The sequence below is a fragment of the Alternaria rosae genome (assembly GCF_020736505.1).
Source record: "Alternaria rosae strain MPI-PUGE-AT-0040 chromosome Unknown BKA58scaffold_11, whole genome shotgun sequence".
NCBI classification, from domain to species: Eukaryota; Fungi; Ascomycota; class Dothideomycetes; order Pleosporales; family Pleosporaceae; genus Alternaria; species Alternaria rosae.
In genome coordinates, this window is record NW_025763580.1 from 23097 (window position 1) to 47317 (window position 24221).

General features: G+C 49.4%; 7 protein-coding genes across 7 annotated transcripts; 3 read left to right on the plus strand and 4 right to left on the minus strand.

Annotated features, from left to right (window-relative positions):
* Positions 1-428: 428 nt before the first annotated feature.
* BKA58DRAFT_346728 (uncharacterized protein) lies at positions 429-8225 on the minus strand (the record flags this gene model as incomplete). The annotated part of the gene is made up of 5 exons (XM_046168437.1): positions 429-1827; positions 1879-2294; positions 2346-2630; positions 2685-7970; positions 8163-8225. Coding segments are annotated over 5 exons (7449 nt in total), but the record flags the coding sequence as incomplete, so codon positions are not given.
* A 554-nt stretch (positions 8226-8779) lies between these two features.
* BKA58DRAFT_324572 (major facilitator superfamily domain-containing protein) lies at positions 8780-10487 on the plus strand (the record flags this gene model as incomplete). Its single annotated transcript, XM_046167966.1, has 2 exons — positions 8780-8965; positions 9030-10487. 2 exons carry the CDS (start codon positions 8780-8782, stop codon positions 10485-10487), a joined length of 1644 nt encoding a protein of 547 aa, XP_046020676.1.
* A 112-nt stretch (positions 10488-10599) lies between these two features.
* BKA58DRAFT_405652 (NAD dependent epimerase/dehydratase) lies at positions 10600-11652 on the minus strand (the record flags this gene model as incomplete). Its single annotated transcript, XM_046171911.1, has 1 exon — positions 10600-11652. The coding sequence occupies one exon, from the start codon at positions 11650-11652 to the stop codon at positions 10600-10602; it is 1053 nt and encodes a 350-aa protein (XP_046020677.1).
* Positions 11653-12519: 867 nt separating this feature from the next.
* Positions 12520-13559, minus strand: BKA58DRAFT_432206 (uncharacterized protein; the record flags this gene model as incomplete). The annotated part of the gene is made up of 3 exons (XM_046173120.1): positions 13461-13559; positions 13343-13406; positions 12520-13250 (listed from the first exon to the last, which is right to left on the minus strand). The coding sequence occupies exons 1-3, from the start codon at positions 13497-13499 to the stop codon at positions 12520-12522; spliced, it is 834 nt and encodes a 277-aa protein (XP_046020678.1). The 5' UTR covers positions 13500-13559.
* A 1165-nt stretch (positions 13560-14724) lies between these two features.
* Positions 14725-16019, plus strand: BKA58DRAFT_368791 (uncharacterized protein). The gene is made up of 4 exons (XM_046168948.1): positions 14725-14895; positions 14945-15370; positions 15427-15873; positions 15946-16019. The coding sequence occupies exons 1-3, from the start codon at positions 14829-14831 to the stop codon at positions 15789-15791; spliced, it is 858 nt and encodes a 285-aa protein (XP_046020679.1). The 5' UTR covers positions 14725-14828; the 3' UTR covers positions 15792-15873; positions 15946-16019.
* Positions 16020-18216: 2197 nt separating this feature from the next.
* BKA58DRAFT_324505 (uncharacterized protein) lies at positions 18217-20037 on the minus strand (the record flags this gene model as incomplete). Its single annotated transcript, XM_046167964.1, has 1 exon — positions 18217-20037. One exon carries the CDS (start codon positions 20035-20037, stop codon positions 18217-18219), a length of 1821 nt encoding a protein of 606 aa, XP_046020680.1.
* Positions 20038-20445: 408 nt separating this feature from the next.
* On the plus strand, positions 20446-23554 carry BKA58DRAFT_414542 (uncharacterized protein; the record flags this gene model as incomplete). Its single annotated transcript, XM_046172494.1, has 3 exons — positions 20446-20993; positions 21030-21097; positions 21156-23554. The coding sequence occupies 3 exons, from the start codon at positions 20446-20448 to the stop codon at positions 23552-23554; spliced, it is 3015 nt and encodes a 1004-aa protein (XP_046020681.1).
* Between the last annotated feature and the right edge of the window lie 667 nt (positions 23555-24221).

Sequence of the window (24221 nt, forward strand, 5' to 3'; positions counted from 1 at the left end):
CTGCTTATGGTCGCACTACATACAGTATCCAAGTCTAAATTTTCAAAAAAGCCTTCTACCATAATGTGCTTTAGCCTCCTGTGACTAGTATATTTATCTGGCAACACAACGCTTCCGTAAAATGAATACACTGTTGTGGTAAGATCGTTCTAAAGTAGTATACTCTAGGAATTTAAAAAGAAAAGAGTAATCATAGAGTTGAAACATAACATATTCCAGTCCCAAGCAACAGTCACGGACACCACCTAACCATACACCCTATTTGCCGTGATACCCCCTATAAGCTTTAGCTATTTCGCCACACGAGCATAAACCAGCTTACCAGCATGAATCCTCCACAAAACCACCATCAAAAATACTTTGCAGCTCATCACGCTCAAACACACCTACTAACCTCAAAACTCTCCAGTCCAGTTCACCTTTCACGCGCCATACATCGCCCCTAACCCCTCGGCGGCCAACTTCCCTAACGCCTCCAAACTCCCTATACTCACCATCTCCAACACACTCAAATTCAACCCAAACACCTGCTTCCACCACGCCCGCATCTCCACCGCAACCATCGAATCCAAGCCCAACTGCGCCGGCGACATGGTCACATCCACCTCGTCATCGCCACCCCTCAACACCAGGCCCATCAGCTTCCTGCCGATTCCTTGCGCGAGCAGCACGACGGATTCGGGCTTCCGGAGCGCCTCAGGGTTGGCTTTGGCAGAGGCGAGGAAGTGGCGGAGACTGTCGGTGGAGGATGCAGAGCCGCTGGTGTTGGCGCGCATATTGCGGAAGACGGACATGCGGACGTCCTTGCGGAGTTTGGCGCTGCTGTCTGGGCTGCTGAGGGGGATGATGGGGGCGATGCCGATGAGTGTGTTGTAAGGGTTGACGAGATTGTCGGCCACCACCGACCCTTGGAGTTGTTGTTGTTGGGGCCTGGCATTCGAAGATGCGAGATGTGATGGTCGTCGCATGACAGTTCCCAGCACGTCTAGGAGCTCGGCTTCTTGTACTGCGCGCCAGCCGATTGCCTTCATCTTCTTGAGCAGTTCGTCGTCGTCGACGAAGTAGCCGACGCCTTCGACAGCGCCGATGTTGAGCGACGTGCAGGTGAGGCCGTTGGTTGTGCGGAACGTGGCGAATGCGTCGAGGAAGGTGTTTGCGCTGGCGTAGTTGGCTTGGCCGGGCTGGCCGACGATGCCGGAGAGTGAGCTGAACAGGATGAAGAATTCGAGGTCTAGCGACTGGGTCTCGTTGTGGAGATTCCAGGTCCCCACCACCTTGGGGGCCGTCGCTCCGTTCCATTCGTCGATTGTCATCTTCGACCAGGCTTGGTCGTGGAGCACCATTGTCATCTGGAGTATTCCTTTGAGTGTGCGAGGCGACTCAGCAACAGCTCGCGCAACGTCTTCCTTTTTAGTGACGCTTCCACGTACTAGATGCGCCTCGCAACCCATGCTCCGAAGCTCCTCAACGAAGGGTCTGTCTTTGTTGCTTTCTCCAGCGCTGCGGGACAGAAACGTGAGATATCTGGCTCCGTGCTGGACCATCCACAACGCTACGGAACGGCCTAGACCACCAAGACCACCGACGAGCAGATACGAAGCTGAACTATCAAGAACGGCTGTAGGAGAGGTATTCATAGGCTGGATTTGCCCAAGCTGAAGTTCCCCACCTGCCGGGTTGCGAAATTTAAACACAACTTTGCCAATGTGGCTGCCCTGCTGCATGTGTAGGAATGCTTCTGGCATCTTGGAGCCAGAGAAAACCCGGTCGATTGCGATGGCCTTGATATGCCCATCGCGGAACAAGTCCATTGTGGATTCAATCAAGCTTTCAGCCATATTAGCCCGGTTCATCATGTAAGCAACGACCAAAACTCACCGACTGATCATCTCAGGCCTCTGCGTACACATGTCGCCAACGTCGACACATCGATAGCTTCGATTGGCAAGGAACACTTCCATGTCCAGTTTCCCAGCGCCAAGCAAGTCACGCTTACCAATTTCTACCAAAGTGCCCCATTTGGCTATGCAGCGCCAGGTTGCATGTAGCAACTCGCCTGAGAGCGAGTTGAGCGCCAGGTCAACACCCTTGCCTTTAGTTTCTCGCAGTAAGTCTTGTTCAAAGCTCATACTCCGCGAGTTGAAGATGTGATCCCTTGGTATTCCGAATTCGCGTACAAGAAACTCTCTCTTCTTCTCACTGCTGACAGTGGTGTATATTTCGGCGCCTATCATGCGGGCAAGTTGAATTGCAGCTAGACCTACACCACCACAGCCGCTGTGAATGAGAACAGACTGCAATCCCTGTCAGTATCATTGTGTCTTTCAGGGACAAGTTCTACATACCTGGCCTTGTGTAAGCGCACCCACGTTGATGAGCGAATAGATGGCTGTAGCGAAGACCAGCGGCATGGAAGCTCCGTTGGTAAAGTCAAGTTCATCTGGTATCTTCCCGCACAGCTTCTCCGTTGTTGTAACGGTCGATGCAAAGAGATGAGTTCCCAAAAGGGCCACTCTGTCTCCAACGCTGAGCCTCTCTACCTGCGGCCCGACGCGACGCACGATTCCCGTTGCCTCATAGCCTATGGAAACAGGGATTATATCAATGATTCCCATTGCTACCAAGACATCCTAGAGATATTGTTAGTATTTAAAAAAGAAAGAGTTGGCGGACAGATGACTTACCCGGAAGTTTAGACCTGTGGCATGAATCTCTACTTGCACCTCATCTCCTTCGGGTTCCCTCACAATCTCGCCTTCCCAATGGAGGCTATCTAGATGTCCTTGCTGACCGATGACTAATCTTGCATCTTTGGTTGTCTCTAAGACTGCATCCTCACCTGCAGAGGAGACTGGGAAGAATCTATTGATTCGTATCATACCCTTGTCAATAGTGTATTCGAAATCAGGCTCAATATCTCCATCATCGACGCGTTCTGAGAAGATCCGGAACACATCAGCAACCGCTTGACATCCGCCAAGGGTCTCCATGTCATCTGCCTCACAGGTAGCAAAAGCAATACCTAGCTCTGAACGGATACATCGGGCCAGGCCGTGAATCTGAGCGAAGCTTGGATCTGCACCTTGGCTCTTGGAAGGTTGGGTGATCCATAAAAGCCCTGAATTAGACATGCTGTCGATGAAGGTTCGCAGCTGCTCTAATTTGGTGGCATGCAGGTCTTCAAGGAAGGATTTGTGCCGATCGAGAAGAACGATAATATCCTGACAGGACACAGGCATATCTGTAAGGCAGGAGTAAGAAATCTCATATCCACGTGAGAGTAGTTCTTCGGTAATTGGATGAGACCTGGACGTTTCATCGGAAAGGTCCGAAAGAATAGTGACCTTCTTCGCTGGAAGGTGGTCGCGACGGGGCCTCCCTACGATAACTTGAGATAAATGACTTGACTCGTCGGGATCGAATGCAGCCTCTATATCTGCCGCCACTAGTCTCTCTTGCCAAGTCTTCAGATCGACATATGGCTCGCCAGCTCTACCGTCATCGAGACCTATCTCCCAATCGGGGAAAAGGCCAAGAACATATTTGGACCAGGACAGACCGGGCCGCAAGGACTGCAGCACAAGTCTTCCTGATGGAGCAAGAAGCCGGCGGATCCGGACCAGTGAATCAAAAAGCTTGGGCGTACTGTGAACCACTCCTGCTGCAATGATAAGATCAAACTCACTCTCACTGAAGTCCTGGAGCTCAGCCTTAACCCCGATGTCGAACATCTCAAAACTCATGTTGGGAACGCGGGTGAAACGCGTCTTTAGAGCTTCAACCATGCCAAAGGATGGGTCAGACACCACGTACTGCGAGAAAAGCATCTGGCCGTCTGGCCGTGTCAGATCCCTAATAATGCCAGCCGTGGCAGAGCCGGTTCCTGCGCCTAGCTCCAGAATCCGAAGGTTGGGCTTATTGTGGCCAAGGCGGCTGAAAAATGCCGATCCGTCAAATTCCCGTAAGAATTGGTTGAATTTTCCAAGACTGTCTTCTGTATCCAGAATCTCGACAGCCTTCTTTTGACCGGAAAGGATAGCTGGTGTATTATCTTTAACCATGGCGATGGCTTTCGCAATGTGAGCGACGGAGGTTGAAGCTAAAGATGTTGCTAGAGATTCAATACGCGCGGTCAAAGTGGCGTCAGCCAATTCTTCCGAGCACGATGAGGCCTCATCAAGCCATGTTTTGTATCGTTGAAGTTCTGGAATGACATCGAGACCAGTAGTCGATCTCCGAGAGGCAGTAATTGCAAGGCCGGCAAGCTCATCTAACGCTGTAGCGTAGGCTTGATTCTCTTGTATAGGTTTCACAAGAGTGCTGAGAGCTTCCGTCTCAATATGTGGTACCCACTCATTTCGCGCAGTAATAGGTACGCTTTCTTCCTCATGACCATTCTCAAAGGATACCAGACGAACATTTGAGAGACTCACAATGAATCCGTCACCACTTCTGATCGTGCTTGACCCACAAACCCCACTGCCGTCCAACTCAGCTGTGGCAGACACTACAAGATTGTCGACATTGGAGCGGCGGAGGATCATTGAGCCCACGCTGGCGATGATAATTGGACGCGAGTCATGTGTGAGTCCGTGTCGAGCAGCAATACTGGAAAGTTGGAAGCATGAGTCTATTATGGCAGGGTGAAGGTAGTAGAATTGCTCGTCTCCATGCCAATTGTTGCGAACTTTGGCGCGAGCGCCTCGTGGGCCCGTTGTCGTCGTCGTGATATCATCAAGACTCTTGAAGTGATGACCAAAGTCGAAACCCTCACGGCCCATGGCATCATACCACTTCTTAGTGGAAGCTTTCCGTGGCAGATTGTCGTGCGCAACAGCAGAATCAAATTTGCAGTCTTTGTCGTACCGAGCCTGAATCTCGCCAGTGCAGTGTTTTGTCCAAGTGTGTCCGTTGTGTGACGTGATACTGAACTCCCACCATTCGCTGTCCAGTGAGTCTGTTAAACGGAGCCTATGGAAGGTAGTCACTAGCTCCTTGGGCGAACCCTCGTTGAGAACTAAGGCGGTACGCGCGGCAACGTTTCGATACTCAACTGCTTCTTGAACACCAGTAATCTGACGGATAGCCTCAGCCGCCATGGCCATGTACGCAACAAAGGGAAATATAAGATCCCCTCTGACCTTATGGTCACGTAGCCATGGAGCGTTTTCAATATGCAGCAAGTTCCGCCACGTGGGCTCGAGGTCTGTGGTGTCAGGAATCCTTGCACCTAAAAGGTCATGATGTGCGTATTTGCGCATACGCCACTCACGGGCGATACGAGATTCGTTCCAGTAAGTGCGATTATGATCCCACGGGTAGGTGGGCAGATCTGATAGAGTGTTGCCAGTTGGCATCAAAGCCTGGAGATCAAAAGATACATGGTGAGTAAACAGTCGGCCAAGTGCGGAAAGCCAGCTTTCAGCGCTGTCAGCTCGTCGGGTCAAAGTGGAAGTGTACGACGCGCTGCTCGCGTTATGGGTGATGATTTGACGAAGCGGCCCTGCCAAGGCTGAATGAGGGCCAATCTCTAAGAATATTTGCTTCGAAGAGTCCAGGTGATGTTTGATAGCGGAGCCTACGGCTGATGTAAACAACACGGGGCATTCTAGGTTAGTCTGCCAGTATTTGGGTCCGAATCTCCCCTTAGCGGCAGGGGCAAAAAACTCGCCTGAAACGCTTGAGAAGAATGGAACAGTATGTACACTGCCCGCGACGCCAGCGTCGGTCATGCTCTCGCAGTATTCAGGGCCGATTTCTTGCATGTGTGGTGAGTGGTAGGCCTTTTCAACTTTGAGCACAGTGGCCAAGACTCCAGAGCCCGACTGCTTGATGCGGCTGATTGTTTCTTCCAACGGAGCCACATCTCCGGATATTGTTACACTGTTTGGGGCGTTGTCACATGCGAGCACCACTCCAGGGACCAAATGCTCCTTGGCAGCCTCCCAACTCATGCCCAAAGCTCCCATGGCGCCCTTGCGACTCTGGCGGGTGGTGACCAGGCCACGCAGAAAAGCCACAACAATAGCCTCGCGGGCAGTGAGACCACCGGCAGCGTATGCCGCAGCAATCTCGCCGCTGGAGTGGCCAAGCACTGCGGCAGGGCGGATGCCTATCGAAGCATAGGTGTCCACCAAGGCAATCTGCAGGGCTGTGCACAACGGCTGGGAGAACTCAGCTTCATCGACACGGCTTTTGCGAGCAAGTTTGCTGAGCTCTTGGGCAATGGACCATGATGGGGCCAGCGAGCCTAGATCTTGGAGGGACTTGTCGAGGGAAGCAATTGTGTTGCTGAAGACGGGGCTGGCGTTTGAACGGAGGAGCTCATAGCCCATGCGTGCCCATTGGGCGCCCTGGCCGGTGAAGACGAAGACCAGAGAAGGTGCATTTGCTTGGGCTTGGGCTTGGGGTTTGGTGGAGGTAGAGGTGGAGGTGGAGAGTGCGGGTGTAGCCGGCGCTATCTTGTCGACTGTGGAGACGGCAAATGCTCGATGCGGCAAGTGCTCTCGCTTATTGGCAAGGGTGTAGGCGACATGGGGAAGCAAGTGTGGGGATTTGTCTAGGAAGGTTTTGTACCTGTCGACCATGACGTCGAGAGATGGCGGGGTGTTGGCAGAGAAGAGCAACAGCTGCGGCGCGTCTCGTTGGCTTTGGGCACTTGTCTCAGACTTGGACTTGGGTGTCAAATTGAAGCTTGCTGCCGACTCGACGATCACGTGGGCATTGGAACCGCCAAAACCAAAGCTGTTCACGCTCACACGCTCATGACGACCTTCAGGCCAGGGTGTGGGTTCGGTGGGGACGACGAGATTGGCCTCCTTGAACGGGATCAGCGGGTTAGGCGGCAGGGACTTGATGCTTGGGGGGATGGTGCGGTGCTGCAAGGCAAGAACAGCCTTGAGCATGCTGACCAGGCCCGCCGCACCCTCGGCATGACCGAAATTCGGCTTGACTGAGCCGATATGCACGCCTGCCTTGCCGAAACAGGCCGCCACGCCAGCTGCCTCGATCGGGTCGCCGGTCCGTGTTCCGGTGCCGTGGCACTCGAAGTAGCCCGTTTGGGCAATGTCAGCAGCGGCAATGCCCGCATTCTGGTATGCTTGGCGAATGAGCGTCTCCTGGCCTGAGGCGCTGGGTCTCGAGATGGTGGGTGTGCGCCCGTTGTGGTTTGTTGCAGTGCCGGTAATAACAGCGCGGATGGGGTTCCCGTCCCGAATGGCGCTGGCTAACGGCTTGAGGTAGATTGCAACAATAGCCTCACCGCGCGCGAAGCCGTTTGCATTGGCGGAAAAGGTACTGCACGAGCCTTCGGGACTGAGCACGCCTGTCTCGGACGCTGCAGCCGTCGACGACGGGGCCATGAGGATACTGCTGCCACCCACAATGGCCGCCGTGCAGTCCCCGCGCGCCATGGCCATGCATGCCTCGTTGACCCCCACGAGAGAGGCAGAGCAAGCTGTGCGCACCGTCATACTGGGCCCGTGCAAGTCCAGCTCGTGGGACAGGCGATTCGACACCATGAAGTCATGTGGGCCAAGCACTTGATAGATGCCATGCACCTCCGTGTCTCGATAGTACGTATCATACCAATCCTGACCGAAGCTGCCAACGTAAACGCCAGTGTTGGACCCCTTCCACCCTGTCTCGCCCGAATCATCCAGGGCCTCGCGCGCCACTTCGAGAAGCAAGCGCTGCTGCGGATCCAGTGCCTCTACTTCCTTGCGAGGCATGGAGAAAAATGACGTGTCCAGTGCCGCCAGGTCGTTGGTGGAATCGAGAAAATACCCTTGCTGGGTGACAATGGTACCAGGCTTTCTATCCGGCGAATAGTAAGCCGACATATTGTACCGCGAGGCTGGCACCGTATCGCGAGCATCCCGACCGGCGTGGAGAAAGTCCCATAACTCCGACGGTGAATGCACTCCTCCAGGGAGTCGACATGCCATGCCACAGATAGCAATAGGTGGAGCCTTTGCACCCTTTTGCTCGCTTTCTCCATTCGTCTTGCTGTTGTTAATCTTGGCATTTGCTCCGTGTCCATTTGTTCCGAGGCCGTTTGCTCCGAAGCCGTGTGCTCCATGGCCATTTGCACCGTGTCCATTGACACCATTCGCCGGCGTGTCTGCAATATGGATGCCCGTAACCTCGTTCGACTCAGTCACATTATCCTGGCCAAAGTGCACATGGTCCTCAGACCCATTGATCCCGTTGGAGTGACTATTCATGATAGTCTGAATCTTTCAAAATGAAATGATTGCTTGTGGTGTGGATAGAGAGACCCTTCTCTGTCCTGATTTCCCAGCGTTGTGATGGGAGACGGACCAAGGTCACTATTACCGGACCCTTGGTATAGACACTCTGCATCGCAACGCCATGGAGAGTCCGTGGCTTCGAGGAACCCCTGCATCATGATTAAGACTGGGGGTAATGATAATCAGTCTCACTGTATCATTGCGATTATGCTTACTACAAAGCGTAATCCTTATTACGAAATGACGATAGCATGGGAGTAATCGGAGTAATCGGAGTAAAGATGCATGCGTAAGCGAGATAGTAATCCGACTTCTACATATCTCACTGTGCAATGTAAATGTAGTAAGCACATGAAGATGCTACCTTCCTAAAGGACTTGTTGTTTGAGGCACAGCAACGCTAGCACTAGCGCCCCTTCACCATAGTAATCTAACACGCTTCCCCCACGTCCCCGTTTCCTCTGTCCCCACATCACTCTATTTTCCCTTCTTCCATCCCCAAAGGTTGACATTGTCTGAATTTCAGCATGGAGAAAGCCTCAAGCAGCAATGACTATTCTGCTGCACAGCCGGAGCTATCTGCGACGCGGGAAGATGATGTCACAAGGCCTCAAGCAAAAAAGCATCATTCATTCTACCTGTCGATATTGATGTTAACCATGATCGCTCTAATCGTGGCTTGGGATGCGACAGCCCTATCTTTGGCTTTGCCCGTGAGTCTCACTCTCCAAACGCCAACTTATCAGCGGTGGCCATGGCTAACACGAACTCGCACAGGTCATTGCCGAACAGCTGCATGCAACAAATTTCCAGTCTTTTTGGGCCAGCATAGCCTTTATCCTCGGCATAGCCGTCACTCAGCCCATCTATGCCAGTATCTCAGATGTTGTGGGCCGTAAACCTACTCTCTACGCTTCTGTCATACTCTTTGGCATTGGCTCCGTTGTCTTTGCTACCGCCAAAGATATGAACATTGTTGTTGCCGGCCGACTAATCAAAGGTCTGGGTGCTGGCGGACTAGACGTCTTACAATCTATCATCCTCTGCGACATTACAACCATGAAGGAGCGGCCACGCTGGCTGGGCGTCATGTCCATGGCAAATGCGGTAGGAGCTGTGACTGGGCCATTCATTGGAGGTGTATTTGCCCAACATATTGGGTGGCCATGGCTTGGCTGGATAAATCTGGTTGTAGTGGGCATCACTGGTGTGTTGACCTTCTTCTTTCTCCACTTGACGCCTATCGAGGGTAACCTCATGGAGAATATGCGTAAACTTGACTGGTGTGGATTCGCCCTTTTCACAATTATTGGGACAACGATAGCACTGCCACTGAGTTGGGCCACGACACTGTATCCTTGGGGATCCTGGCAGACCCTCGTTCCGCTCCTGACGGGATTGCTCCTGCTTATTCCGTTTGGATTCATTGAGAGAAGGTCGGCAGCGCCTATGATTCCATACCAAGCCGCGAAGAACATCTCCATTATCGCGGGGTGTATGGGCGGCTTTGTCTACGGCTCATTACTGAACTCTATACTCCTTTATCTCCCGCTGTTTTATCAGGCGGTGTACCTCGAAACCCCTCTCGAAGCCGCCAAGTCAACTCTACCTCTCTGTTGCCTAGTCGTCGCGATGAGCATCATTGTCTCTGTGTTGATTGATCGGATTCGCAAATATCGTCTTGCATTGTGGACCGGCTGGACCCTTACAACCATATTCCTGGGCCTGAGCTACACAATAGGCGCTGAAAGCAGTAGAGCTCACGCTTATGCCTTTCAAGCTTTACTTGGAGCTGGTCTTGGCATATCTATGATGGCGGGACTGATAGCAGTCCTTGCAAACGTGGAAAAGGTTGATGACGAAGGACAGGTTGTAGGGATGCTTGTCACAGCGCGTTTCTTAGGCTCATTGATAGGCTTGACTATCTGTTCAACTGTCTTCAGCTCCATGTTTCACAAAAGTCTCTCTTCGCTCAAGACTCTACCTGAGCAAGTTGCCGTATTGGAGGATGCCAGCCAAGCTGTAGGTTTCATACCACGGCTCAGGGAGATTCAAGTGCCAGAGGACATCATGCATCGCGTGATAGGGGCGTACGAAGATGCTTTTCAAACTATCTGGGTGGTATTGGCGGCTCTTGCAGCGCTGGGAGTGCTGGCGGCGCTTTGCATGAAAGAGCGATCTCTGGAGAAAGAGGATACTGGTCGGCAAGGATTCAAAGCACCGTCTTCAGAGTAATTCGTTGTACATTTGATACATAATGTTAACCTTGGCCTCCAAAAGATGTTCTATGAAGTAGATTGGGGTTTTTAATCTGGCGCTAATACTCACTACGTACCACCTGGCTTGCCTAGTCTGAAGTTGTCAGGCTAGCTCGCCGTTGAACACACTCGATGTAATAGGCGACCAGATCACGAACCTGCTGCTCATACAGAATCCAGTCAATATCCAGAAGCCGGGCCGACTCGCTCGCATCCACCCTGAAAACCGAGGAAGGCAGAGATCCGTTGTTGGGCAACGTACTCCCAACATAATGCGGGAAGTTGCGCGCCACAATTTCGAAGCAGTCATCTAGCTTTGTTCCCTCCACCCCTCCCGAGCTCAGGAGATATAGTCGATTTCCGGGGATTGATGGATTCAAAGCGCGAAGGTGGGCCTCGGCCACATCGTCAAGGTGTACCGTTACTCCTGCTTCCATGGGGTATGTTGAGCCGGTGACGGGCATGAGAATGATTCGATTTGACGCTGCTTGCAATAGTTCAGCAGGGTCGGTGACAAGCTCGTTAGGTCCGAAAACGTGGCCTGGTGCTATGTGCACGAGATCAAAGGCAGGCTTCTCTGACTCGACCCAATCTTCAGCTACCTTCAGCGTGCTTGCTTTGGCGGCGGCGTAAGCTCTGAAGGGATAAGGGTAGGGTGGCGGCAGGATGTTCGATACTCTCGTTGACTCGGTGTGGATAGTCTCTGGGGTGTCTGTGACATAGTCGACGAGGGCGGCAAGCGAATTGGTAATAATGATGCGTTTGATCGTGCCATGTGCTTTCGCCGAGTGAAGCAAGTGCAGCACACCATCTACAGTCGGTTGGACGTAATGTGATGCTAGGTCTGGACTGATTGATGATGGATCTACTGAAACGACGGGGGCGGCAACATGGATTACATAGTCGACATCGTGGAGCGCCTGATCAAATGCCGCGGGGATGGAAATGTCGGGAATCTCAACGAAAGTCAGATTGGCCGCAGTGCCTAGCTGCTGGATCGACCGAGTGCTGAGGATGTGTGCTTTCTTGGAAAGATCTCGTAACACAACCCGGACTCGATAGCCTCTGCGCAGACAGAAAACGAGAATGCGGAAGCCTACGAAACCTGTTGCCCCGGTCAAAAGTATAGTTTCTGAAGCCATGGATTTTTCAAAAACTGAGGTCATGGAAAATTCCTCAAAGCCAAGTCTGGAACTCCTGGCGACTTCCCTTGCTGGTCAACTTTGGTCTGGAGATGGTGATGCCAATGTGGTTGCATTCGTTTCAAGTGTATTTTTGTACTTTACCTTGAAATTTTCTAATCAATCTTTGTAATCACGCTCTAGTTGATCCTTGCGATTATGTCTGACTGTAATCTAGTAAGCAGTGCCTTAGAGTCTTCTGTGACCTAGTAAGATCAGGCATAGCTTCAAATATGTTTTGCATAACAGCTGTCACGTCCCTAATGAGATTGAATAGCTCTACGCCCCTTCCCCTGCACCACAACCTTGTTAATTCAGCATAGAGTAATGCGACAAAGATCTACGCTGCGAACAAATAAGCGGCTTTTAGCGGCCAAAGTATCCTCATGTCCCCACAGCCACTGCAGTGCACTCATAGTGCGCTAGTCACTCAATATGTACAAAATGTACACTGACCGTTGTCAGAGCACTATTCTTCTTGATAATATCTAGCTAGTGCTGTATATAATCTATCAGGCGAGGAACAACAAGCTGCGTCGCTGGATACAAACACAAGTATGCAAGGATTCCGTCTTTAGGAGAGAAAATCAAATATGCATCACGGGCTGTACTGTGATACCCTACATAAGTTTTAGCCATTTCCCACATGGATGCGTGACGAGCTTTAAACCGTTTCTTGTAGTCTTTCGAAGATATTTTACACTTGTAAGCTACTTCATGCTTAGGTGGCCGATGGCCAAAACTTATTGTTTGAGGCCTAGTGACTGCACATTTGTAATGCCTTCTATATATACCTCCGACATTAATCATATGCTAACATTAGAAGACTCAAGAATTCGTCCCCGATTCACCTATAGTACTCTTCTCTAGTAATAGTTTCACTATTTCCGATTTCCCATGCATAATAGCCCGCTGCAAAGGTGTGAAGCCGCCACTGTCTACATCGTCGACCTTTATCCTTTTGTCCTGCAGCAACACCTTGACGGTGTCTATGTGATTGCCCGCAACCGCCATATGTAGAAATGACATCGAGTGTGTGCTCTCATTAAGTGGTTCAGTCATGTCAAAACCTTGATCCTCGTAGAGATTGGCTGAAAAGTCGACTGCGTTCAGCGGCAGTATGCTACTACCGCTCGAGCTAACTCCACCTTCTATCGTAAGATTTGGTGTAGGCAATTGAGCTCTTGTAATAGTCCTTTGGCTGTCTGCTGGCGCCCAACGCTCCAGTCGCTGCTGTGTCCCTCCGGAACTGTTTGCTGACTGCTGCTTCATGTGACCTGGCGAGACTTGCTCTTGCACGCAGCTGAGCTGAGAGTTGTCGAGAAGTGATAATTGACACCATTCTTCGTTTGATTCTACTGGCAGAGTAGTTTCATGCAGAGGAACCCAGCCTCCAACATTCCGATTATTAGCTGCTAGTGTTGTCGGGCTGCTGCTCTGTTGCCGTGGGTCTTCCTCGTCCCGCGTGTTGATCAAGTTTGAGCTGCTTGACGCTTCATACATTCTAAGCTGCTCCTTTAATTGTTCGATCTTGTTTGCTCTTTCGCGCATGCTGCGTCCTAAAGTCACATTCAAGTGTTAGCATATAATCCGTCGAATCACTCATCGTTGTGATGATCAAGGATTCTGGCGTGATAATTGGGATACGCACTATAGGCACGCTGCGCTATGCGATTCTGAATTTTCCTTCGTGCTAAGGGATCTTCTAGTGCCCTCTCATACATTGTCAGTGACCTAAGAAATCATAAAAGTTCATCAATTGAACTCACCCAATCCTCGTCCGGCCTCGTAAGCTCTGGGTCCTGCATCGTCCATCTAAAATGTATTGAAACTTCGATGTTTACCTTGTTTCCCGTTATAGGATCAAGACACGTTTCTATTTTTTTCCATGAAGCGCAAGGGGAATAGAGAGCCAGGCGCCCGGTCGATATGTTCTCACGAAGCAAAGTAGGAGTTGCCATATCTTGATTTATAGTCATGCCACTGTGGTATCGCGCAATATCCAATCTCATGGAATGCAGAGGAGTGGCGCAGCAATTACTATTGGCTAGGTGTAGGGGTGCGCTGTGGATCTATGTAGGATGGACGGGGCGTTGTCCAACACACTCTGCGATAGCGTTCGATGAGCGTTTGCTTTGGAGCCAGCCGCAGCAATTATTGTTTTCGAAACAATCATATATAGTATACGTAAAATGTTTCTTGTTACAATCTTGTCGACAGAGAGATTAGTTTCCATAGGAGGCTCGCTCTTACTAACCGTGAATAGCCAATCTATATTTACTAGCAAGCGATGTTAAACGTACAGCCGACAGCACGAGTACAGGTTAGACAAGCCATAGCGACGATAGTGTGCTGGATTAGAGTAAGCTGACGTCCTCTGTAGACTAATCAGATATTCTTTTTCTATGCGCAGCCTTTCAGCAAATGATAGCGAGGGAAGATTCGCCGTGATAAGATGCACTAGACTAACTGGTGTTTACATTGCATAAAACTAGATACTAAGCCGATTACTTGGGCTTAGCGATCTTGGTTAGTCGGTAGACGCGATGTTGTATTTGTGTTCATTCATTGGTGTAGGCTGTGATTCTACAGGCAGGGTGTACCAAGCAAGGGCGTCGGTTAAAGTCAGCCCGCGAGGCGCTAAAGTTAAAATGCGCATTGCAATCACACCGCGGGAATAGTCACACATCCGCGCTGCCGGGGGCCTGAAATTCGATATCTTTTGCCTCGACTTAGCCCTCGCATCGTTATCTATCATTTCCCCTCCACTCTAGCCGAGAGGCTAAAGAGGCGGGTTCTCCCGCTAGCTCTGCGTAAGTCGAGGCAAAAGATGTCGAATTTCAGGCCCCCGGCAGCGCGGATGTGTGACTGTTCCCGCGGTGTGATTGCAATGCGCATTTAGTCTACAGAGGACGTCAGCTTACTCTAATCTAGCACACCATCGTTGCTATGGCTTGTCTAACCTCTGTACGTTTAACATCGCTTGCCAGTAAATATAGATTGGCCATTCACAGCTAGCAAGAGCGAGGCCAAGTAAATAATTTTACCTCAGTCTCCTTATCGATAAAATATCATACATTGTTTTTATTATTTCTTATCAAGACCATTGCCACTGACAACCATTCGATCACCAAACCATGACCAGTTTTACCATTTCTGATGATCAACTAAATGGTATCAAGGATCAAGTAGTGGTCATTACAGGTAGAGATCTGTCGATTCCCAAACCACCATTTTGGCTCATTTCGCACAGGAGCATCTTCCGGCATTGGTCTCGCAACTCTTCGCCGAGTTCTTCAGCACGGTGGTAAAGTCTTCGCCAGCGATATTAACCCTCTGCCTTCGCCTGAATACGATAGTGTGCCGTTTCTAAGAGTCGACGTTGCTGTATGGACTGAGCAAGTCGCCTTCTTTAAAGCGGCGGAAAAAGAATTCGGCGCTATTGATCATGTCTTTGCTAATGCTGGCATTGGTCCTACTATTACGTTGCTTGAAGACGACGTCGATGACAATGACGACCTCTTACCACCTAGAATGGAAACATTCAATGTGAACATGACGGGGTGTGTCTATACTGTTAAGCTAGGCCTTTACTACCTGAAAAAGAACCCAAACGGAGGCAGTGTCGTCATGACTGCTTCTGTGTCCAGCTTCGCCAGGCTCCCTACTACCGACTATAGTACGTCTCTTACGTGGTCAAAGAGTGATACCTCGCAGTTGACTCAAAGCTAATAGCAACTGCCAAACACGGCGTCCTGGGTTTGCTCCGTTCTCTTGGGCCGCAACTGCACCCCGCTCTGCCTATCCGGATCAACGCCATCGCTCCGTCCTGGACTGCGTCAGGCATCGTCACTGACGACCTGCTCAATGCGATTGGCAAGGCAAATTACCAATCTGCCGATGTCCCGGCGCGCTCTGTTGCATTGTTGATGGCGGATGAAACTCGCCATGGTGAACTGATTTACAGCGAAGTCGGCAAGTTCAAGGAGATAGAGCACGGAGAGGGGGGTTTTCTTGCGTTTTCAAAGAAGACGCTCGGGGTTACGGATGGGATGGGAATCGCAGCAATGGATCAGTTGAAGAGTGCGGGAATTTTCTGAACGCTCCAGTGGGGAAAGGCGTCGACAATGCACTTGATGAGAGATAATGTGCGCGCACTGTCTACTATTGTAGTGTAGCATGGTGAGTGAGAAGACGACACCATTGATTGGAAAAGCTATCTTGATTTGACTGGGTTTAACGTTGTGCCTCCAGAATTTGGTATCGGCCTGAAACCATGCTAACTAGCAAGGTAACCAGTCGTTTAATGAAGTCTTATCTACCACTTTATTCAATTTCGCCGATGGCGATCCAGGCTCTAGTAGACATTTTCAAGATGCGTGTCATCGCTCGGTGTTTCCAAAACTTCTTGACGAGTTTATCATGAGCTCGTTTTATAGTGGCGAGAGCAGTTGGAACAGTCTTAAACAGTAGTTATTCGAATCTATCGATTGATGGTCGTTGTGGCACGTGGTTGTAGTGAGTTTGTAGCACTGTCTTTGCTCTTGCTAGAGAGCTCACTCAGGCTACATGGAGGGTGACATCATCTCCTCATCTCTTCCTCGCCTAGATCGACACATCACCTAACTCTCATCTATCAAAAAAACCGGAATTAAGCAGGGTTCTTTGTGCTAGTTCTGTGTAGAGGATAATATCTTCAACAATATATGTATATATACAGAGGCAAGAAAGGATTCGAGTAGATTAAGATTTGACTATTTCGGTCAATTAAGGTTCTGAGGCTAGACTGGCTTCCTACGTAGAAGTCGCCACTTGAGTCCGGGTTTCTTAGTTGACCCAGAGCCCCCCAGATCCCTCAGCTATGCCTTGCTTCGATTCCATGCTTCTAAAGGTGTTATGTCTCTAATTTCTACTTAACTTATCTCTAATTCTTACCTACTACTATCCTAACAAAGTGTAAAGTTAACTTTTAGCGCTCTAAGTGTAAGACTAGATCTACTTAGAACATAAAACGACTAAAGGCAGAGCCTGTCCCATCAAACGAACTAGCGATCGAGATGTACAAGACGTGCAACAACCTTAAGCAGCATAAAGGCGGCCTACCACTTCTGCATCGCTATTCATCAGATCTCTTAAAAGCTAGGATAAAGGCCTTTGAGAAAGATATAGAAGTCTTTACGACGTAACTTAAGAAACAAAGAACAAAGAACAATTAATCAACTAAGAAAGAGCAGCTGCAGTTAAAGCAACGGCACAAAATCCCACATCCTATGTCTCTAAACTTAGTTAGAAACATATTATTACCATACAAAGTACTACACAAGTAGGTAGTTAATTAATATCTAAGAACCTAGTAGCGCTAATATCTATAAAGAACGCTAGCGGGCATAAATATAACGCTAGAATGCTAAAGAAAGAATAAATCTAATTAAGAAGATAGAAAATATAGCTTGAAAAATATAGATAGACCGAAAGAGAAATTATTAGTAAGGTAAAGAATCATCTAAGATGCAATGTAGAATACTACAGAGGCTATAGAGACCTAAGCAAGAATAATCTAGGACTAGGGATAGTAAGAAAAATGAAAGCTCGCAAAGATATAGTAGAACGCATTCGATCGTCTATTCTTCTATCCAACCCTTTGGAAAGGCGTCCTCGTTGTAGAAGATCAATTAGCTGTCGGTATTACTAGTGCAGCCATCCGTGGTCATTAGAGGGACGCCTCGAATACCGATGACGCCCCACTAGCTCCTTCTACAATAAGAGGAGTCCGAGGGACAGCCCGTAGTCAATCCACCGTCGGCCCAAGAGCCACATGCAGGCGGCTTTGAACTAAACGACCTGCAAGAGAGCAACACCATGAAATAGACAATTAACCCTATGTTTAGGCTAATAGACTACCAGAATATCTCATCTTACGCGATAGAGTCGCAGCGATGGTTATTACTACCCAAACAGCAAAATTGAATTGCAAAAGTAGCTCAAAGGTTCGAAATGAGCTCGAGCACAAACACTAAGTATCAAATAATCAGTTTGAGCTCCCAAAAATGCTTCGTGTTCATTAGAACAACTAAAGGCCCAGACTATTGCTATTACTGGGGCAGGCTTACACGCCGTATCATTTATCACTAGAGTAGAGGGCAACACATTAAGGAAGTCTCTCATATTTTCGACTCAGAGCCTTCATTCACTCTTCTTAATGATCGAAGTTACCTACCATTATTGTACCTGTCAAATGTTGTTTTAATAGCTGACAAGCTTCAGCGTATGTATGCTGAGCTACGAGGTTATGGAGATTTGGTGATTTCTTACAGGTGGCACATCAAGTGGACGGACACGTAGTCTCGAAGGTGACAGTATCTGCGTCCAAAGCGCCCGGACGAAGCGAGTCGCTCAGAATTTCGGCTTACATGGAGATGGAAGTGCCAGATCATTGTAAAAGCTCGAATATAATTTGCTAAGAGAAAGGTTCTGAGTGCCTAAGTATAATTTGGAAAATTCAGGCATATCAAGGTATATCATGACTTATAAATGCGAAACATTTTCCTGTTGGGTTGCCAGTCTGCCGCGATGAGGACTAAATAGAGCATGAATTGGATCGTGCTCACCTACCATAGCGCAACATACCGCTCTTGCAATGGCCGGGGCTTGGGCAAAACCCCCTGTGTTATTTCCACCAGTTATGACAAGACGTCCACCACTTGTAGTGGGAATGTCTTCAAAGATGCCCAAACTTGTACAAGTAAATGGCCGTATACAAAAATTTCGTTCTCCGTCTGGCCACAGTGCGCCTTGCTCTTTCGCCACCTGATAAGCCTCGGGGAAGTATATCTGTGCCACTTTCTCAAGCTCATCGAAAAGTGCTTGCAATTCAGGACACTCCGGTGGCGGGCGACCCGACCCGACGTAACCGTACCCACCACCAAAGATGAGAATATCCTCGCCTGTCTTGATGTCTCTAGATACAGTAACATTGATATCTTCGACAAGACAACCGCGGCGATGAATTTTGATGGACCTGTTTATCATAGGATTCAAGTTAGGAATTCGTAGCCATACTCCCAACACGCCATGGATAAGGTTCTCCGAAGCCGTTCCTTCTAGCAATCCATTTTGCGGAACCCCTGCACTTATCACGAAATTGTCCGCGTGGAGAGCTCCATGCTGAGATTCCAGCAAAGTAACCTCACCTGAAGCATTGCGTTGAATTCGCTCCACGCGGCAATTCCAAGTGAAATCTCCACCAAGCCCCATGATACGGTTGATTAACTTATCCACGAACGAGTGAATGGCGAGTGTAAACCCTTGTACGGTGAGTCCACCAGCAAGCTCGCCTGATTCGGCAGCGGCGCGAAACCCGGTGTATTCACTTAGAAGCTCTGATTGAGAAAACTCCTCTACAACTGCTCCAAGCCGTCGGTTCAGCTTATAAGCCTCAGTCAGGGCGGTTTCTTCGACATATAAGCGTAGAATATTGGCGTGAAACGAAACCCCTCCGAAGAGCTCCGGAGAGCGGTCCTTGTATTCAGTCCAGAGCTTTCCAGCTACTTTATTGACATAGTAAATGTCTTCTTTGAAGGCCTTCGCTAACCAAGCTGGAAGTTGCTCAAAAGTTTTAACCCAGGCAATTTCGGCGGTGTTGAAATTGGTATTTGATTTCAAACTCCAGCCGCCATTAAGAGCAGTTTTGCGAAAGACTTGCCGCATATTATGATATATATCACTGCCTCTTTCGTTGTAGCAATCCGCTTCGGTGAACGTAAACATACGAGCATCGCCTCCCCCATGCGTGGTACCTAGGCGAGTCCAGTCTTCGCAAGTACGGGGATCTGGGCCGGCATCTACAACCCGTACTCGAAAACCGCGGGTCGCAAGGAAATCTGCTGTCACAAGATTCATGATCCCCGCTCCGACGAGTACCACTGTTCTTTTGGCTGGGAGGTCAAGGATGACTTCTTTCGGACGAACTGCGCCGCGAGCACAACTGCGGGCGTAAAGCCTTTCTCCAGCTTGAAGAGTCGACACCACCCATGACGGCTCGTCTTGCTCTTGCTTAGGAATTGCTTGAATCTCAGCCACACGACCCTTAGATAGGTTCTGAAGATGGGGTACAAGTTCGGCGTCGTGCACTAGGAGCACTTTTGGCGAGTTCCAATTCCGATGTGACCACTGATCCACTAGCTCTTCGGTAACCTCGCTACCTTGGCATATCCAGAGATCTATCGGGATGAGGCCATTCAATCGTTGGGCAATATTGGAATCGGGTAGGGAAAAGCAAACTTGTGAAGAGTCATCTCCAAGCACAGAACGGAATGTTGGTAGGTTCGTGCTGATGAGGATTTTCATCATGAAGTCGTTTGAATGGAATGATGTACAGATGTATTTTCTTTTCAAGTTATTAAGCATAAAGCTTATATGAAATCTCATTCTAAAATGTGTGATTTTCGATATTTGCGTAACTGCGATGCTGACTATCCATTTCTTGTTCCGCTTAGTGAAGCTTGTTCCGCTTAGTGAAGCTTGTTCCGCTTAGTGTAGTTTGTTTCGATTAGTGAAGCTTGCTCCGCTTAGTGAGGCGTACTAAGCACTACACTCCTCTAGTATGCTATTACTATACTTTATGGGCATTCTCGCCTTCAATTGATCCGAACGTAACTTCTCTGCCTTATAGTTTGGTAGCAGAAGCTGCATGTTTTCTCAAACTCCGCTGCTGACGGTATTAGCTAGATTGGAAGAAAACAAAACCACTTCGTAATGGCGACCGAACACTTGGAGACAACCGTTGTTGACCTCTTCGACACTTGGACAACGCGCACGCCAGAAGCCACTGTAGTCGAGTATAACGGGCAAACGCTTACTTTCGCCGAAATACGAAATGCATCATTCCATGTCAGCAAAGCTCTGCTATCCAAAGGTGTTCGATCCGGCGACAAGATTCCTATCTTGTCTCAGATGTCCCTCGAGCTTCTACCTGCCATCTTAGGTGTCCTCAGAGTAGGTGGCTGCTACGTACCCATCGACATAGCTTCCTGGAGCAAGGCGAGAATTGATGCCACAATCGAGGAAATCTCGCCACAAGTAGCCATTGCGACCGTTCAGCCAGACACGCACCGCGTGCCAGCGATTGTATTGTTTCAGAAACACTGGCTTCGATCGCCATTCCATGACATGGATGATATGCACAGCCATCTGGACACCATTCGCCGGAGTCTCGATACGAATGCTCTTGTCTATATCACTTTTACTTCCGGAACCACCGGGAAGCCAAAGGGGGTGATGATATATCATCGAGCTCTCATAAAGTATCATCAAGCTCTGCATGAGCTTTCTCTACCGAGAACTGATGCTACTCCGAAACTGAAACCTGGCGATCGTGTGTTGCTGGCCTTCTCTATTTCATTTGATGGTGAGCCTCAAAATTATCCTCAGTATCAACATTTTCCGGTAGCTAAAAATCACTACAGCATGTGCTGCCACTATTTGGCCAACAATCACAGAGGGCGCAGCCTTGGTCATGGCTTCATCGGCAAATTTTCCTGAAATTGCCACTACCTGCGATGTTTTGATCCTGACGCCATCTATGTTGGCCTCCCTAGATCCAGCTGGGCCTTATGCTCAGGTCCGCACAATTTGGTTAGGTGCTGAAGCACCTAACTTCGACATTGCACGCCAATGGGTCACTTCTACGCGCAAAGTAATGTACACGTACGGCCCATCAGAGGCGACCATCCACATTTCTCAAGGTGAAATCCTTGAAGACACTGAGTCAAACCTGGGTACGATTAGCCCTGGGGTGGAAGTCTTTCTCGTCGACGAAAACTTGCAAGAAAGCGATATTGGCGAGATATTGATAAGCGGTCCATGTCTGGCTGCAGGATACCTCAATAATCCCGAGCTTACAGCTCAAAAGTTCATTGACTGGAATGGAAAGCGCATATATCGCACTGGCGACTTGGCGCGGAGAAACGAAAACAGATTATCGTGGGTAGGCCGAGCTGACAGTATGGTAAAGAATCGAGGGTTTCTTGTGAACTTGGAGACGGAAGTGGAATCTGCCATGCTACGATTCTCCAGCGTCCAAGCCGCAACCGCTTTTATGTGGCGCAATAAGCTTATGGGATTCGTGCGGCCTGCAACTATAAACCTGGAGGAGCTTCGTGTGTTCTTGAAGGAGAATGTAGACCCCTTCGTGGTCCCAGACGAGATTCTAGCATTGGATCAATTTCCTCTTACAGCACATGCAAAGGTCGATCGAGCTGCCCTACACGCTCGACTGGAAGATAGAATGGCGGAAGAGGACGCGTTTATGGACACCATGGTATATTACTCACCTTACGATGCACTACGGTGGGCTTTCAGCAAATGCCTTCAAGTTCCTTTCCGAAATCTTGACAAATCATCGTCGTTCGTTCGACTTGGAGGCAATTCTTTGGCGGCTATACGCCTTTCAGACTTCCTGAGGAAACAAGGCTATGCCATCCGCATCATCGAAATTCTCAGAGAAGACACCATTGATCGATTGGAAGAGAAACTTACAACAATTGACGTTTCCAATGGCACTGTCTCGACTGAACCTGAGGCAGTGCCAGTTACCGACATGCATAGACTTATGCTATCCCAGTCTCAACGTAAACCAATAATCAATTCCCAGCTACTTAGAGTCAAGTTTACCGGCGCACAAAATTCTGTCCCAACACCAAACGAACTGCATGCCGCTTGGATAACTGTCCTTTCAGCGCACGAGATCTTCAAAACGCGATACGACATGCAAACTTGGACACTTCATGACCTTGGACGTATCAACCTCGCCTGGGATGAGGTCACCGTTGAAGCCGAAAAGTTTGACAAAGCTCTCTTGTCCGTTGAAAACCAAGTTTGGGCACGTCAAAAGAGCCTCAAGAGTCTCCACAGCTCCGACCTTGAGGTACCGTATTGCCGTATCACCTGCGTCTATGCGCCCGACCGTAAGACCATAGGTTTCGTTTGGCATCTACATCACGTTCTCACGGACATTTTCTCAACCATAACCGTCCTTCGTGACTTGGATCAAGCTCTGGCTAGAAACAAAGTCAACCCAGGACCTTCCATTCAAGACTTCGCGCGCTTCATGCGCAAGTACAAAGCCGAGAAGCTGGACACAGCTACTGATTTCTGGAAGCGAATGATGAATCCTCTTCGTGAACAGTCTTTGTTTGGATTTCAACCACCACAAATATCTTTTGAGGGCGAAGGCTGGCGATCTCTGCCATTCAAAACTAGTGAAAGCGTCGATTCCATTGAGGCGGCAGTGCGTATGTATAACGTATCAAGTGCGACAATAATCTTCGCTGCGTGGGCGCTCACTTTACAGAAGTATACGCGCTCCGATTTTGTCCCGTTTTTCCTCAGTCGATCTGGTCGGATGGCCCCTTGGCCCCCAACACCATCGCTTGTAGCAGCTATTAACTGCCGCGTACCATTCGTTACGAGCATTCCCGCCGAGCAAACGCTACATGAGTGGCTGGGGGAAATGCACAATGCACTGCTTGGTGTTGCTGAGCTTGAAAACTTGTGCCAGTCCCTCGACGCTTCAATTTGCCCTGCAAAGTACTTCAATTCTGCGGTACAGGCTTTTCTCTACATGCCACAAGCATCGCCTAGCTGGGAGATTCACGATAAAATTACCGGACAGGCAGAGCCACAAGGGATGGTCTGGAAAGTTCAGCAAACCAGTGAAATGCGTGTGGAAGCATTCCTAGAGATCAATCAAAAAGTAGTCGACGTCGAGTGGGCAAAGGAAGTTGGTACAACTGCTGTGCAGATGCTAGAAAAGCTGGTAAATGCTCAGACTGGTGCTAGATTAAGTATCTTGACAAAAGGCTAGAATTAGGCTATGAAACTTACTCTATTTTTTACATTATTCTGCTAGATTTGCTAAAGACCAAAGGGCTGCTGCGACGAGTGGTGGTAGGCGAGTGCTATCTGGTGTTCTCTGCACGGCACTGGCGAAAGACTCTGCTCTCGATGAATGATTTGCGGTTAATTGGGTGCCCGATTGTGTTACTGGCCGCAACGCTTCCGCCGCTGCGCGAGCAAGAGTTGGAGTGCGGTATGCTGTTGCGGCACGCTACATACGGCTTTCCTGGATGGAGACAGAGGCCTACATGTGCTCTGAGCGAGTCTTTTTGCTGCATAGGCTAAGCAGGTCCAAGTATCGTTTAAGAGGGTGTTGCTTGGGAGCGTCGCGCGTATCAACCATATCGCGGACAGCAGCGAGTGGACAACAAGGACTGGGAAAATTGGGTGAGCTGTCCTCATCGGGAATGATTCAAGCCGCACAGAGGCCGTCTGTAGCTTGTGAGGATCTCATCTGGTCGAAGGATAGGGGCTCATACCCCTTGCTGGGCGGGCTGTATAGTGGGGCACAATTACCACCATTAACTTGTTGCGCAGCAGTATCGAGTGACGCCTCTCCTTGCATTTTCGATTCCCATAAGAGCGTTCGCGTGTATTATAGCTAAAGAGAGGGTTGAGTCGTGGTGAGGATCAGA

Bases quoted from the DNA above. Each gene is read 5' to 3' on its own strand.
- BKA58DRAFT_368791 (XM_046168948.1), top strand. From the start codon at position 14,829: ATGACCAGTTTTACCATTTCTGATGATCAACTAAATGGTATCAAGGAT. The intron at 14,896-14,944 runs GTAGAGATCTGT...CATTTCGCACAG, and splicing joins TCAAGTAGTGGTCATTACAG to GAGCATCTTCCGGCATTGGT. The intron at 15,371-15,426 runs GTACGTCTCTTA...CAAAGCTAATAG, and splicing joins GCTCCCTACTACCGACTATA to CAACTGCCAAACACGGCGTC.